This window comes from Sinocyclocheilus grahami, unplaced genomic scaffold (genome assembly GCF_001515645.1).
Source record: "Sinocyclocheilus grahami isolate Dianchi unplaced genomic scaffold, SAMN03320097.WGS_v1.1 scaffold1203.1, whole genome shotgun sequence".
NCBI classification, from domain to species: Eukaryota; Metazoa; Chordata; class Actinopteri; order Cypriniformes; family Cyprinidae; genus Sinocyclocheilus; species Sinocyclocheilus grahami.
This window is the reverse complement of record NW_015506382.1, coordinates 180,441-193,181: the sequence shown is the minus strand read 5'-3', so window position 1 is coordinate 193,181 and position 12,741 is coordinate 180,441. Positions and strand designations below refer to the sequence as shown.

The 12,741-nt window shown below is 34.9% G+C and overlaps 1 protein-coding gene across 2 annotated transcripts in view; it reads left to right on the top strand.

Moving 5' to 3' along the window:
• LOC107567978 (polypeptide N-acetylgalactosaminyltransferase 5-like) overlaps nt 1–12,741 on the top strand; it is a 19,302-nt gene that overhangs the window by 2,928 nt on the left and 3,633 nt on the right. For both annotated transcript variants that reach the window (XM_016253806.1, XM_016253805.1), the window contains 7 exons: nt 2,257–2,376; nt 2,543–2,678; nt 2,893–3,012; nt 7,428–7,545; nt 7,831–8,160; nt 8,544–8,624; nt 8,737–8,877. In XM_016253806.1, coding sequence (XP_016109292.1) covers nt 2,257–2,376; nt 2,543–2,678; nt 2,893–3,012; nt 7,428–7,545; nt 7,831–8,160; nt 8,544–8,624; nt 8,737–8,877 — 1,046 coding nt within the window. The remainder of the gene's footprint in view (nt 1–2,256; nt 2,377–2,542; nt 2,679–2,892; nt 3,013–7,427; nt 7,546–7,830; nt 8,161–8,543; nt 8,625–8,736; nt 8,878–12,741) is intronic.

Below are 12,741 nucleotides of genomic sequence, written 5' to 3'. Positions count from 1 at the left end.
TCAACATTTATCTGAAATAAAAAGCTTTTGTAATATTAAACACTATTCTGTTCAAAAGCTTGGAGTCAGTATGATTTATTTTTTCTTTCTTTTTTTTTTTTTGGGTGGGGGGGAGAAATTATAGAAATGAGTACTTTTATTTAGCAAGGATGCTTTAAATTGATCATAAGTGATGATAAAGACATTTATAATGTTACAAAAGATTTCTATTTCAGATAAATGCTGTTCTTCTGAACTTTCTATTCATCAAAGAAGCCTGAAAAAATTCTACTCGGCTGTTTTCAACATCATAAATGATTTTTAAGCAGCAAATCATAATATTAGAATGATATCATTACTCCAGTCTTCAGTGTCACATGATCCAGAAATCATTCTAATATGCCGATTTGCTGATTATCAATATTTAAAACAGTTTTAAAACAGTAAAAAAAAAAATCAGAATTCTTTGATGAATAGAAAGATCCAAAGATCAGCATTTATCTGAAATAAAAAGCTTTTGTAATATTAAACACTATTCTGTTCAAAAGCTTGGAGTCAGTATGATTTATTTTTTCTTTCTTTTTTTTTTTTTGGGTGGGGGGGAGAAATTATAGAAATGAGTACTTTTATTTAGCAAGGATGCTTTAAATTGATCATAAGTGATGATAAAGACATTTATAATGTTACAAAAGATTTCTATTTCAGATAAATGCTGTTCTTCTGAACTTTCTATTCATCAAAGAAGCCTGAAAAAATTCTACTCGGCTGTTTTCAACATCATAAATGATTTTTAAGCAGCAAATCATAATATTAGAATGATTTCTGAAGGATCATCTGACTGGAGTAATGATGCTAAAAATATATAGCTTTGAAATCACAGGAATAAATTGCATTTTAAAATTGAGCAGAAGATAATTCTTTAAAAACATTAAAAATCTTACTGTTCAAAAACTTTTGACTGGTAGTGTATGTTAGCCTATAGTAAGTTAAACATATTAATAATTAATAAGGTGAGTCTGAGACATTATTTGACAGTGATTTCACATTTCTTGTTTGTATGAAGGCTAAATACAAATAAAAGTTGAACATTAATATATTTGTGCTGGTTATTTTTCTAAAGTATTATATGGTATTATATGGTTATATATGAAGTGTCATAGACTTGCCAAATTCATTTTTCATAAGTTTGTTAGACAGACATCTGTTGTGGGCGTTCTTGGCAGTTATTACGAGGCTTTTTTAAATAGTGTTCATATCGATATCGGCATTATATCGTATCGACCGAAATTAAGAAATGTATTGTGATATAAATTTTGGCCATATCGTCCAGCCCTAACCAAAGGTTTGAGGAATTTGCTCACATTTTAAAGAAATTATTTGAATCAAGTGAGTTAGACAGGATTCATCTAATAGTTAAAAGCATAAGTTAAAAGCTTTATACATAGTATTGAAATCCATTTTGGTTGATCCAAACTTACAAGTGAGCAGCACTAAATACAGGGGTAAACATGGTCCAAAACAAGCTTATGTTTCACAGATATCCATACAGTAGGTAGTTAATTCTAAGGTACACCTTTGCTCATTTGAAATTCTGAAAAGTAAATCTTTTTCAAACTGTACTTGCTTAATCTATGACAACACATCACAAATCCTAAAATAAAAATATAAGTGTGGATGTCATCATTCATTCTTCAAGAGAATTTTGTTATAATGTGTGATTGGGGGAATTTGAAATGTACATTGAATGCGTTCTTGCATTCAAACACAGCTAAATCAAGTTAATCGAATGGTACATAGCACAAATGTTGTGAGAAGTGTTTTTAAAAGACTATAATTTGACACAGTATGTAGTATGCTGTCAGCGTGATAAAGAAAGCACCTCTGATACCAAATATGAAAAAAAAGATTTTTAAATGAGTACATTTGTGTGGTTGTTGAAGCCTCAATTAATTGTTGTAAAAATAAATTGTACACCTAATGAATTAAAAATAACGTAAAGTAGAGGTTTCTTGATTTTACTATACATTTCTTTCAAAACGGAAGTTAAAAAGTCTGAACAGGGGATTTTTTTATAAAATAAGATAAATGGTGGGATAAGATAAATAAAATTAAAGTAAAACGTTATTATATTGTGATCTTTAAAATCTAAAGAAAATGATTTTTCAAGCATTTTTGCTTTAAAATTGTCATAAAAGAGAGAAAAGAACCTCCAATTTGAAGAAAAAATTTTGAAGGTATGTTAGTCCTCACATTTCTGGATTTTTGTTTCTCCTGTAGACTACCTGAAGGAACAGTTGGATGTTTATATGTCTCAGTTCCCTAAAGTACGAATCATCCGTCTGAAAGAGAGACAAGGCCTAATCAGAGCCAGGATAGCAGGGGCCTCCGCTGCTACAGGTACTGTACACTCACTTTCAATTCAATTCAGTTTAGCGGCAAAGCTTCAGTCCATGGATCTGTGCTTAATCTGTTTGGAATACATAGCATAGACATTTCTGTTATTTCTATTATAAACAGTGTTTGGCCTTATTGGTTGTTTTAGCTGATGTTGTTTTATCTGCAGGTGAAGTGTTGACATTCCTGGACTCTCACGTTGAGTGTAATGTGGGGTGGCTGGAGCCACTGTTAGAAAGAATTTACCTGGACCGCAAAAAAGTGGTCTGTCCTGTTATTGAGGTCATCAGTGATAAGGACATGAGGTAATGAAGTATATTCAGTCATGCATTTAAATAAATATTGTGCTCCCCATTTTGTACAAGGCACAAAATATACTATGGTGCTACATTACCGTAGCACATATCCATGTCCCTATGAGACTCAATATCCCTTCCAATGTATCTTTCCTCCACTGCTGCACTGAACTGTTCAAATTCATGCACTACAATGTATTCATTTATTTTTTTGTCTACGCAGTTACATGCTTGTTGATAACTTCCAAAGAGGCATTTTCAGATGGCCGCTGGTGTTTGGCTGGAGCGCGCTACCTCAGGAATATATTAGAAAGAACCAGGTCAAGGATTCAGACCCCATCAGGTTAACATCAACGAAATGGCACACACAATATATATTCATTGCAAGTTGGCCAATCAGATTTGCTGTCTCTTGTAATTTTATGTATAATATTAAGGACATCTTTCAAATTTGTACCATAATGATGAGGTTTGTGATCGCAGTGACTCAAAATTATGTTTATTTATTTGTTAAGATTTGTTCTTTGATTAGTTTAGTTGTACTTTTTACAGGTTACAAAGACAACAAGTGTTTTATATTTTAGAGGGTTTTACAGAATCACCCGATTCATTACGAACACAGTTATTCACAAGTTGTATTATCTTCTGTTAAAATCTGTATGCCAACAGAAAGAGTTGTTAAAGGGGTCATATGATGCGATTTAAATTTTTCCTTTCTCTTTGAAGTGTTACAAGCTCTTGGTTCATAAAGAAGATCTGTAAAGTTGCAAAGACTAAAGTCTCAAATCCAAAGAGATATTCTTTATAAAAGTTAAGGTTTAACCACGCCTACCTAAAACGGCTCGTTCTAACATGCCCCCACATGTCTACGTCACGATGTGGGAAGATTTGCGTAACGCCACCCAAATGTTCACACAAAGAAAGAAGGCGTAACTTTTATTCTCGCTGTAGTATTGTTGCCGCCGCCGCCATGTTGTGGAGACGCTATGTTTCGTTGTGAAAGCGAAACTACTTTGGTTGGCCTTCCAAAAGAGGACGATATCCGCTTCGTCATGCCTAGAGCTGATCCGTGCTGGTCGCTGAGGGAATACGCGCTGTGGATCGCCGGATCGGCTTTCACCGTGGACGAAGCGGAGTCCAGCCCGGGGTCGTCACATGTGGTTGCCGCAAGCCTGCCGGATGCTCCTTCGTCGAATCCGCCGGCCGCACCGTTCTCAAGCCCGCCAGCCTCTGCTCACTCAAGCCGGCCGTCGCTCACTCTAGGCCGCGGCTCACTCTAGGCCTCCGGCCTCCGCTCACTCAAGGTGTGTGACGCTGTTTCATTGTGAAAGCGAAACTACTTTGTTTGGTCTTCCAAAAGAGGACACGACTAGAAATCGGTGGTTAAGTTGTATTTACAACACCGTTCCAGAACAGTTTAACCCAAATATTCAGATGTGTCCAGCGCATTTTATGGAGTACTGTTTCCTGATCCTGAGAGTAGACTACAATGCTGGCTGTTCTGACTCACAGACTGTAAGTACGTTTTTTATATTTAAAGAATTTGCCACTGACGATTCAAACGCGAGTTTTTTGGGCAGTGTAGAGTAGCACTTGTTGTTTGTCATTTCTCCGATCACAAATGCAGACATGGTTTTATGTTTACTCGGCGCGATGTTTATGTTTACTTTACATGTCGATTTTTACAAAGCTCATCGGTCTGAAAAGCGAGGTGTGCTCTGATTGGCCAGCTATCCAGTGCATTGTGATTGGCCAAATACCTCGTTTGTGATGGCCGGTGCGACGAGACAAAAACATTAAAAGCCATTATAAACGAGGCATTTGTTGCATCCAGTGGGGACATAATTACAGATTATAATGACTTATACTGTCTTTTAATGTTTTTGTCTCGTCGCACCGGCCATCACACACACAAGGTATTTGGCCAATCATAATGCACTGGATAGCTGGCCAATCAGAGCACACCTCGCTTTTCAGACCGATGAGCTTTGTAAAAATCGACGTGTTTCAGAAAGGCAGGGCATAGAGGAGAAACAATGATGTACAGTATGTGGAAAATAATGTGTTTTTTTAACCTTAAACCGCATAAACTACAATACACCAAATACACAAAATAATCTTCTTTTTAGCAGCATCATATGACCCCTTTAAAAATTAATTTTCCCAAATGAAAATCAGATTATTATTTCCCCTTGATTTTGTCGACTGATAAACAAACAAACGTCGCCATCAGCAGCCAATCAAAACTGAGCACCTTATAACATTATATCTGAATGGCAGATCATCATGAAATTTGGCAGGTTAAAGAAAAAATGCTGAAAATTTACAGGCAATGCATAATGTCTTGTTCTTCATCAGAACAAATTAAAGCATTGCATCACTTGTTCACTATTGTATCCTCTCCAGTAAATGGGTGCCGTCAGTCCAAACAGCTGATAAAAGCATCATAATAATCCACAAGTAATTGGCATGACTCCAGTCCATCAATTGACATCTAGTGAAGTGAAAAGATGTGGGTTGTGATTAACAAATAAATCAAGATGTTTTTAACTTCAAACCCTTGCATTGCATCAGGCTAAAATACGAGTACTCTATTCGTAATTCATAATTTAAAATATCTATGTTTTTTACAAACATACTGCTTTTCACTTCACAAGACATTAATTGATGGACTGGAGTCGTGTCGATTACTTGTGGATTATTGTGATGTTGTTATCAGCTATTTAAACTCTCATTCTGACAGCACCCATTCACTGCAGAGGATCCATTGGTGAGCAAGCGATATAATGCTTAATTTCTCCAAATCTGTTCCGATGAAGAATCAAACTCATCTACATCTTAGATGACCTGAAGCCAAGTCAATTTTGAGCAAATTTTCATTTTTGGGTGAATTATTGCTTTAACGTGTTTATTAAATTTGGTGAGAATCGACCACAAGGTTATTCCGTATGTGTGTTTTTGCTAATAACTCTGGAACTATAATGGTCAAAATTAATCTCTCTTCCAATTCCTTCAGTGCCTCTGAATCAGTTATTCATGTATTTATTTATTTATCTGTGAAGTTTTCCACCATTTTGAGTTATTTAAAAAAAAAAATTTGAGTATTCACCATCTTGAGATGCCCCTGACAATCAAAACAATGTTGATAATTTGGTAACACTTTATAAAAAGGTTAATTAGTTAATGATAATTAATACATTAACTAATATTAACTAACAATGAGCAATACATTTGTTACAGTATTTATTAATCTTTGTTAACATTAAAAGTACAACTGTTCATTGTTAGTTCATGTTAGATCAGGTCCAATAATTAATATGCACAGATAAAACTTTGGATTTTAATAATGTATTAGTAAATATTGCAATTAATATGAACTGAGATTATTAAATGCTTTACAAGTATTTTTCATTGTGAGTTAATGTTAACTGATGTAGTTAATGTTAACAAATGGAACCTTATTATAAAATGTTACTGATGTTGCAGACATATAGGCCAATATATTTGTGTCGCCACAAATATTGTGAATGTTGTGAATGCAGTTCACAAAGCTTACACATGGACAACTGTTGAGGACATCTGTTAAATTTCATGAATTTGCTCAGAGGGTAACAGCAGTTTCTAAAATATCAACCATTTTATATCAATAGGAATGACAGAGATGAAGGCCGTAATACTAACATTGTCCACCAGGAAGAGCCACAGGAAAATAAATCCTTTTAGTTCTCATAGATTAAAATGTGTGTAAATTGTTCAAAAGGTTGACTATATGATATATTCATGTTACTTTAATATAGTTTGATAGTTTAATATAGTCAATTTACAAAAAAACAATAAGGGTCTTCAGAAAGCTTACAGTGAAACAAACAAACAAAAAAAGTACTGTGAACAACTGATTCTTATAACAAACCAGGGCCGTAACCACCATAGACATTGACATTGATCACAATAATTAGAAATGGCCAAATTGTCTCCCCCAATATTTGAAATTTTTGCACTGATATGCTGCACTCCATTATGCAGCGTTCTGTTTGTTATTAGGATGACAAAAGGTTTAAAAGTTAAATTTTTAGCCTGGTCTGCCCCAGTGTTCAAGACATGGAACAAACATGAATGGAACATCATTATTGCGTGACTGTATAATTGGTATTCATGTTTAAGCATGTTTAATGCACACTAACAAATTAACTATCGAGAATACTATATGTAGTAGTTTCAGTATAATGTTAGTTCTAATTATAGGTTGTACTGCATTTATGTTGTAAATATGTAAAAAATTATAATAATAATAATAAAAAAATACAAATCTAAATTAGTACAAATCTAATTCTAAAACTTGCTCCTTTTAGACTTGCACTCTATTTATTTACTAACTGCTTGTTTTCTTAAAAAAAAAAACTAACACTTGCTTCTCTAATCTTTTTTAATTCTATCTATTTGTTTTCTTTTTATTTATTATTCAATTAACAAAAGCAAAAAAGGCCTCTAACACTAGCTTGCTCTATTCTTTTTCTGTTCTATCGGTTTTCTTTTTATTTATTATATGATTTTTTTTTTAAACTTGCTATGTGTACTGCATTAAGCTAACTGAGACTTGGTATATCACTTGTATATCATTGCTCTTTTGTTGATTTTGATTGCTTCCATTGTCCTAATTTGTAAGTCGCTTTGGATAAAAGCATCTCCTAAATGTCTAAATGTAAATGTAAACTGCAGTTAAAGGTGACAGTGTGTTTTTCTTTTTCTTTTCTTGCACAGGTGTCCTGTTATGGCAGGGGGTCTTTTCTCTATGGACAAGAGCTATTTCTATGAGCTGGGGGCATATGACCCAGGCCTGGATGTCTGGGGTGGGGAAAACATGGAAATCTCTTTCAAGGTAAATAAGCCAAATGTTCAGACATTTTTAACTTTTAATGTGCATGCAGTGTTAGGATGGAATGTGAGAGTTAATGAGTCAAAAGCAGACCACTTTTAAGCTTCCCTTCAGTAAATCAAGTTTACATGCATTTTGAGCATTACATACATAGGCTACATTACATACAACATAATAATGTCTCAGCTTTTTGTTAGTTTATGGACCTTAAATAAAAAAATAATAATTTTTACAGTCTGAAATAATTGTTCCCCAATGGCAGCAGGTAATGTGTTATTTGTGCTGTAGATCTGGATGTGTGGTGGCGAGATTGAAATCATTCCCTGTTCACGTGTCGGCCACATCTTCCGTGGTGATAACCCTTACAAGTTCCCCAAAAACCGTGTGAAGACAGTCGAAAGAAACTTGGCCAGGGTTGCAGAGGTGTGGCTAGATGACTATAAAGAGCTGTTTTATGGCCATGGTTACCACCACCTGCTGGACAAAAGTGTGACTGAGATAGGAAATCTGACAGAACAGATTGAGCTGAGAAAAAAACTTGAGTGTAAAAGCTTTAAATGGTACTTGGAGAATGTCTACCCAGATCTGGATGCCCCTCTGGTCAAAGCAGAAGGACTGGTAGGTAGAAAAAAAAACTTTATACCACTATCACTCCACAAAGATAATTTATTCACTGAATACACCTAATACTTCTATGTTACTAATCTTACAAACATAACCTCATTCATAAACAAACCTCATTCTTAATTGAGGTATTATCATGAGGTATATTTCTGGTTAGGTGTGTGTACACATGTGTATGCATATGTGTGGGCATACATATATATTGTATTGTATTATTATTATTTGTTTTGTTTTTTATGTGATATGTGAATGTGTAGTATTATTTGTTAGGATGTATTTTCTATGCCAGTGTCAAAGATGAATTTCTGTTCAGGAAATCTGGACAGACAATAAAGTTGAACTAAACTAAACTAAAGTGTATTTATTTATTTTTTCAGATTTTCAATGTTGGAACCAGAAAATGTTTGGTATTTCTCAATGACGTTTTATTATTTGATAAATGTGAACACACAAATAAGGTAAATCCAAATCACATGTTTTATTAATGTGTATATTCAATTTTCCTGTATAATCTTTCATTGTAAATACACTGCATCATAAAAACTGTTTCTGTTTTCTCATGCCTCGCAGAGTCAACACTTCAGCTACACCTGGTTAAGGATGCTTCGACAGAACACTTCCTGTTTCGCTCCTCAGGAAAAACAGATTATCATGGAACCATGTGACAGCACTAAGCCACATCTCCGCTGGATGCACAAGTCTAAAGGTTTGGTAAGTACAGCGCAAAATCTATTCTCTAGGGATAGTACCATTGATAGGTTCATTAATGAATGGTGGGACAGGAAATATTAAATATTATCCCAATATACTAATTGTTACAAATGTTTTAACAGAAATTGGATCACTTGCTTCTCCCATGGTTAATGTTAAGCCTAGTTTAAATAAAGGACACTGAACTGACACTTCAGCCCATACATAAACTGTTCTTTGCTTTTAGAAAATGTTATGTGAATTTCATTATTGTTGAAGAATTGTTTTTGTCAAAAGCTGTTTTGTTTTAACAATATATGTAGGCAGTAAGGTATGTGTGGTTGTGCATAAGGTGGCAAGAATAAGTTTGTGAGCCTTTTAAAAATATCTGAATTTCACTCATGACATGTAGTCTGATCTTTTTTTAACTCCCAATTATAGATAAATGCAATCTGACTACACAATAACACACAAATGTGCATTGTATTTACATTAAACACATTGAGTAATGATTCACAGTGCAGGGTGGAGAAAGTAAGTGAAACCTTGGATTTAGTAACTTGTAGCCTCCTTTAGCAGCAAAACCTCCACATCTACCATTTGTAGACTTTTGCCCACTTATTTTTGGGATTTCTCCCCACAAAATCTGTTTCAGTTTATTAATATTGTCTTGATAGTAGGGCTGCACGATTATGACAAAAATAATAATTGTCGATTATTTCCTTGAAATTGTAATTCCAATATTAATTATGATTATCACAATTTACATTGAATGATGTTTATACCATTGTTTGAAGCAACTGCATGCCATTTTTCTATGAAAAAAACAAGCTGAAAACATTCTAACTGAAAAACTTGTATTGCTTTTCTATAGTATTAAGCCTCAAATGTCAACTATACATTGAATTGGTTTCTTCTTTTTTTAAAAAAATAAAAAATTTATTATTATAATGTTAAATTGAAACTAACATTTTTAATTTGTCCACGATTAATTGTGCAGCCCTACTTGATAGCACATCCCTATTTATGTTATGCCACAGCATCATTCAGCCACTCTTTATTTGGTATTACTTGTGTGATTTGGGTCACCTTTATTTATATTTAATTCGATTAAAATTTATTTGTATAGTGCTTTTCACAATACACAATTTTTCAAAGCAGCTTTACAGAAAATGCATGTATCAAAGCAGAAGTGAATGTTTATTTCACAAATGAACAGTTCAAGATAATGGAATCATACAGCTAGCTAACATTTTAGGCAGAAGCTAATTGAAGCAATTATTACATGTGTGATTATAATTATTACAATATAGAGAAATTTTGGCAGCTGTGCATGTCGATTCAAGTTGGCGTTGTCTGGGGTCCTCGCAGGGCTCAGCATCATCTCTTCAAAGGTGTTGGGTCATCTGAAGTCTTGGGTCATCGCGCATAATCTCTAGTTACCTCGAGCTGCTGTTTATAACGTTTCAAGCAAAAAATATGTTTGTGACTTTTATCTGATCTAACTGGGAACAAGGTGAGATTGAGATTCATTATGCGAATGCTTGGCTGAAGAGATGTCTTTAATCTAGATTTAAACAGAGAAAGTGTGTTTGAGCCCTGGACATTATCAGGAAGACTATACCAGAGTTTAGGAGACAGATGGGAAAATGATCTCCCTCCTTTAGTGGACTAGATATCCTAGGTACTACTAAAAGTCCAGAGTTTTGTGACCTTAGAGAGCATGATGGATTGTAGGGCATAAGAATATCAGTTAAACGTACAGGAGCTAAACCATTTAGTGCCTTATAGGTCAGTAGAAATATTTAGAAATCAATACGGAACTTAATAGGTAACCAGTGTAGAGATGATAAAATTGGGGGTAATATGATCATATTGTTTGACCTGGTAAGAACTCTAGCAGCTGCATTTTGGACTAACTGTAGCTTGTTTATTGATGATGCAGGGCAACCAGCAGTAGTGCATTACAGTAATCTAGTCGAGAGGTCATGAATGTATGAACTAGCTTTTCTGCGTTAGAAACAGATAACACGTTTCCGTAGCTTAGCAATGTTTCTGAGGTGGAAGAAGGCTGTTTTTGTAACATATGAAATATGGTTTTCAAAAGATAAGTTGCTGTCTAATATAACACCCAGGTCTTTAACTGCAGATGATGACATAACAGTACATCCTTCTAGTTGCAAACTGTATTCTAAGATATTCTGTGTGCAGGTTTTTGGTCCAGTAAGTAATACCTCAGTCTTGTCTGAATTTATTAGAAGAAAATTACTGGTCATCCATTGTTTTATATCTTTAACACGTTCTGTCAACGTGGATAGTTTATAAATTTAATTTGGTCGTGATGAAATATATAACTGACTATCATCGGTATAGCAGTGGAAACTAATTCCATGTTTTCTAATAATGTTGCCAAAAGGCAGCATGTATATTGAAAATAACAAAGAGGGCCTAACACGGATCCTTGCAGCTCCCGATAATTTACTGATGTTAACTTGGATTTTTCACCATTTTAAGTAGACAAAATAGTAACGTCAGCTCGGTACGATATAAACCACCGTAATGCATGTCCCTGAATACCAGTGTAATTTTGTAGTCGCCTAGGAGTATGTCATGGTCTATCTTGTCGAAAGCAACACTAAGATCAAGTAAAACTAGTATTGAGAGACATCCTTGGTCAGAAGCTAGAAGTAAGTTATTTGTAATTTTAACAAGCACAGTTTCTGTGCTATGATGAGGCCTGAATCCTGACTGAAATTTTTCATAGATATCATTGTTTTTGCAGGAAGGAGTACAATTGAGTGGACACAAATTGTTCTAATATTTTAGACAAACGGAAGATTTGAAATGGGTCTGTAATTTGCCAATTAATTTGAATCAAGTTGCGGTTTCTTAATGAGAGGCTTAATAACTGCTATCTTAAATGGTTTTGGAACATAACCTAGAGATAGAGATGAATTAATAATATTGAGAAGATGCTCTTCTGCTCTAGGTAACAACTCTTTCAATAGTTTAGTGTGGGATCTAGTAAACATGTTGTTGGTTTAGATTAGGGCTGCACGATAAATCGCATGCGATATTTAACGCGCATCTTATGAGTAAAGCCGGTTCTGTAATCAGCGGTAAATCTCCATCACAGGTATATACAGTGGGTACGGAAAGTATTCAGACCCCCTTGCGGGCACCACTTAGACATCCAGCCATTGAGTGACGACAGTCTGCTATGTATCTCATCACCACGGTAAGCAGGGAGGGGACCAGAACATATTACAGTGTCTGACATCGAACTTGCAAGTTCACACACCTCTTTAATGTTATTTTTAGTGATCTCTGACTGGCGAAGTCAAACATCATTAGTGCCGATGTGAATAACATGTAGGAACCATTAGTCTTTGGGTTTCAAATGGAGTATGGTTGCAAAGATTAAATTTAAAGGAATTGACGGAAAGGCACCAGGAGTGGAGCCTGCATCTTAATTTGACTCAACACTGGAAACCTCACCCAGTCTGGACAGACAGATTGATAGCTCTTTCTTGATTCTGTGGGTGGTGGTGCATGGCCATAACCCACTGGGGGATTGATGTGGTAGCTTCAGCTTTCCCTGCATCTCCCCGCTAGGCCCGCCACATAAGTGTTCAGACCCTCGTGCAGCAAAGCAGTGTAAAACCATGATACTCCATCCAACATTCTTCACAGTTGGGAAGAGGTTTTGGAGTTGAGGCACTTTTTCCACTAAACAAAACATTTGTGCATTTTTGACAAAAAGTTTAACTTTTGTCTAGCATTTTCCCAGAAGTGTTGTAGAATGTCCATATGGTCTTGGGCAAACATATGAGACCATGCCTCTCTCTCTCTCTCTCTCTCTCTTTATATATATATATATATATA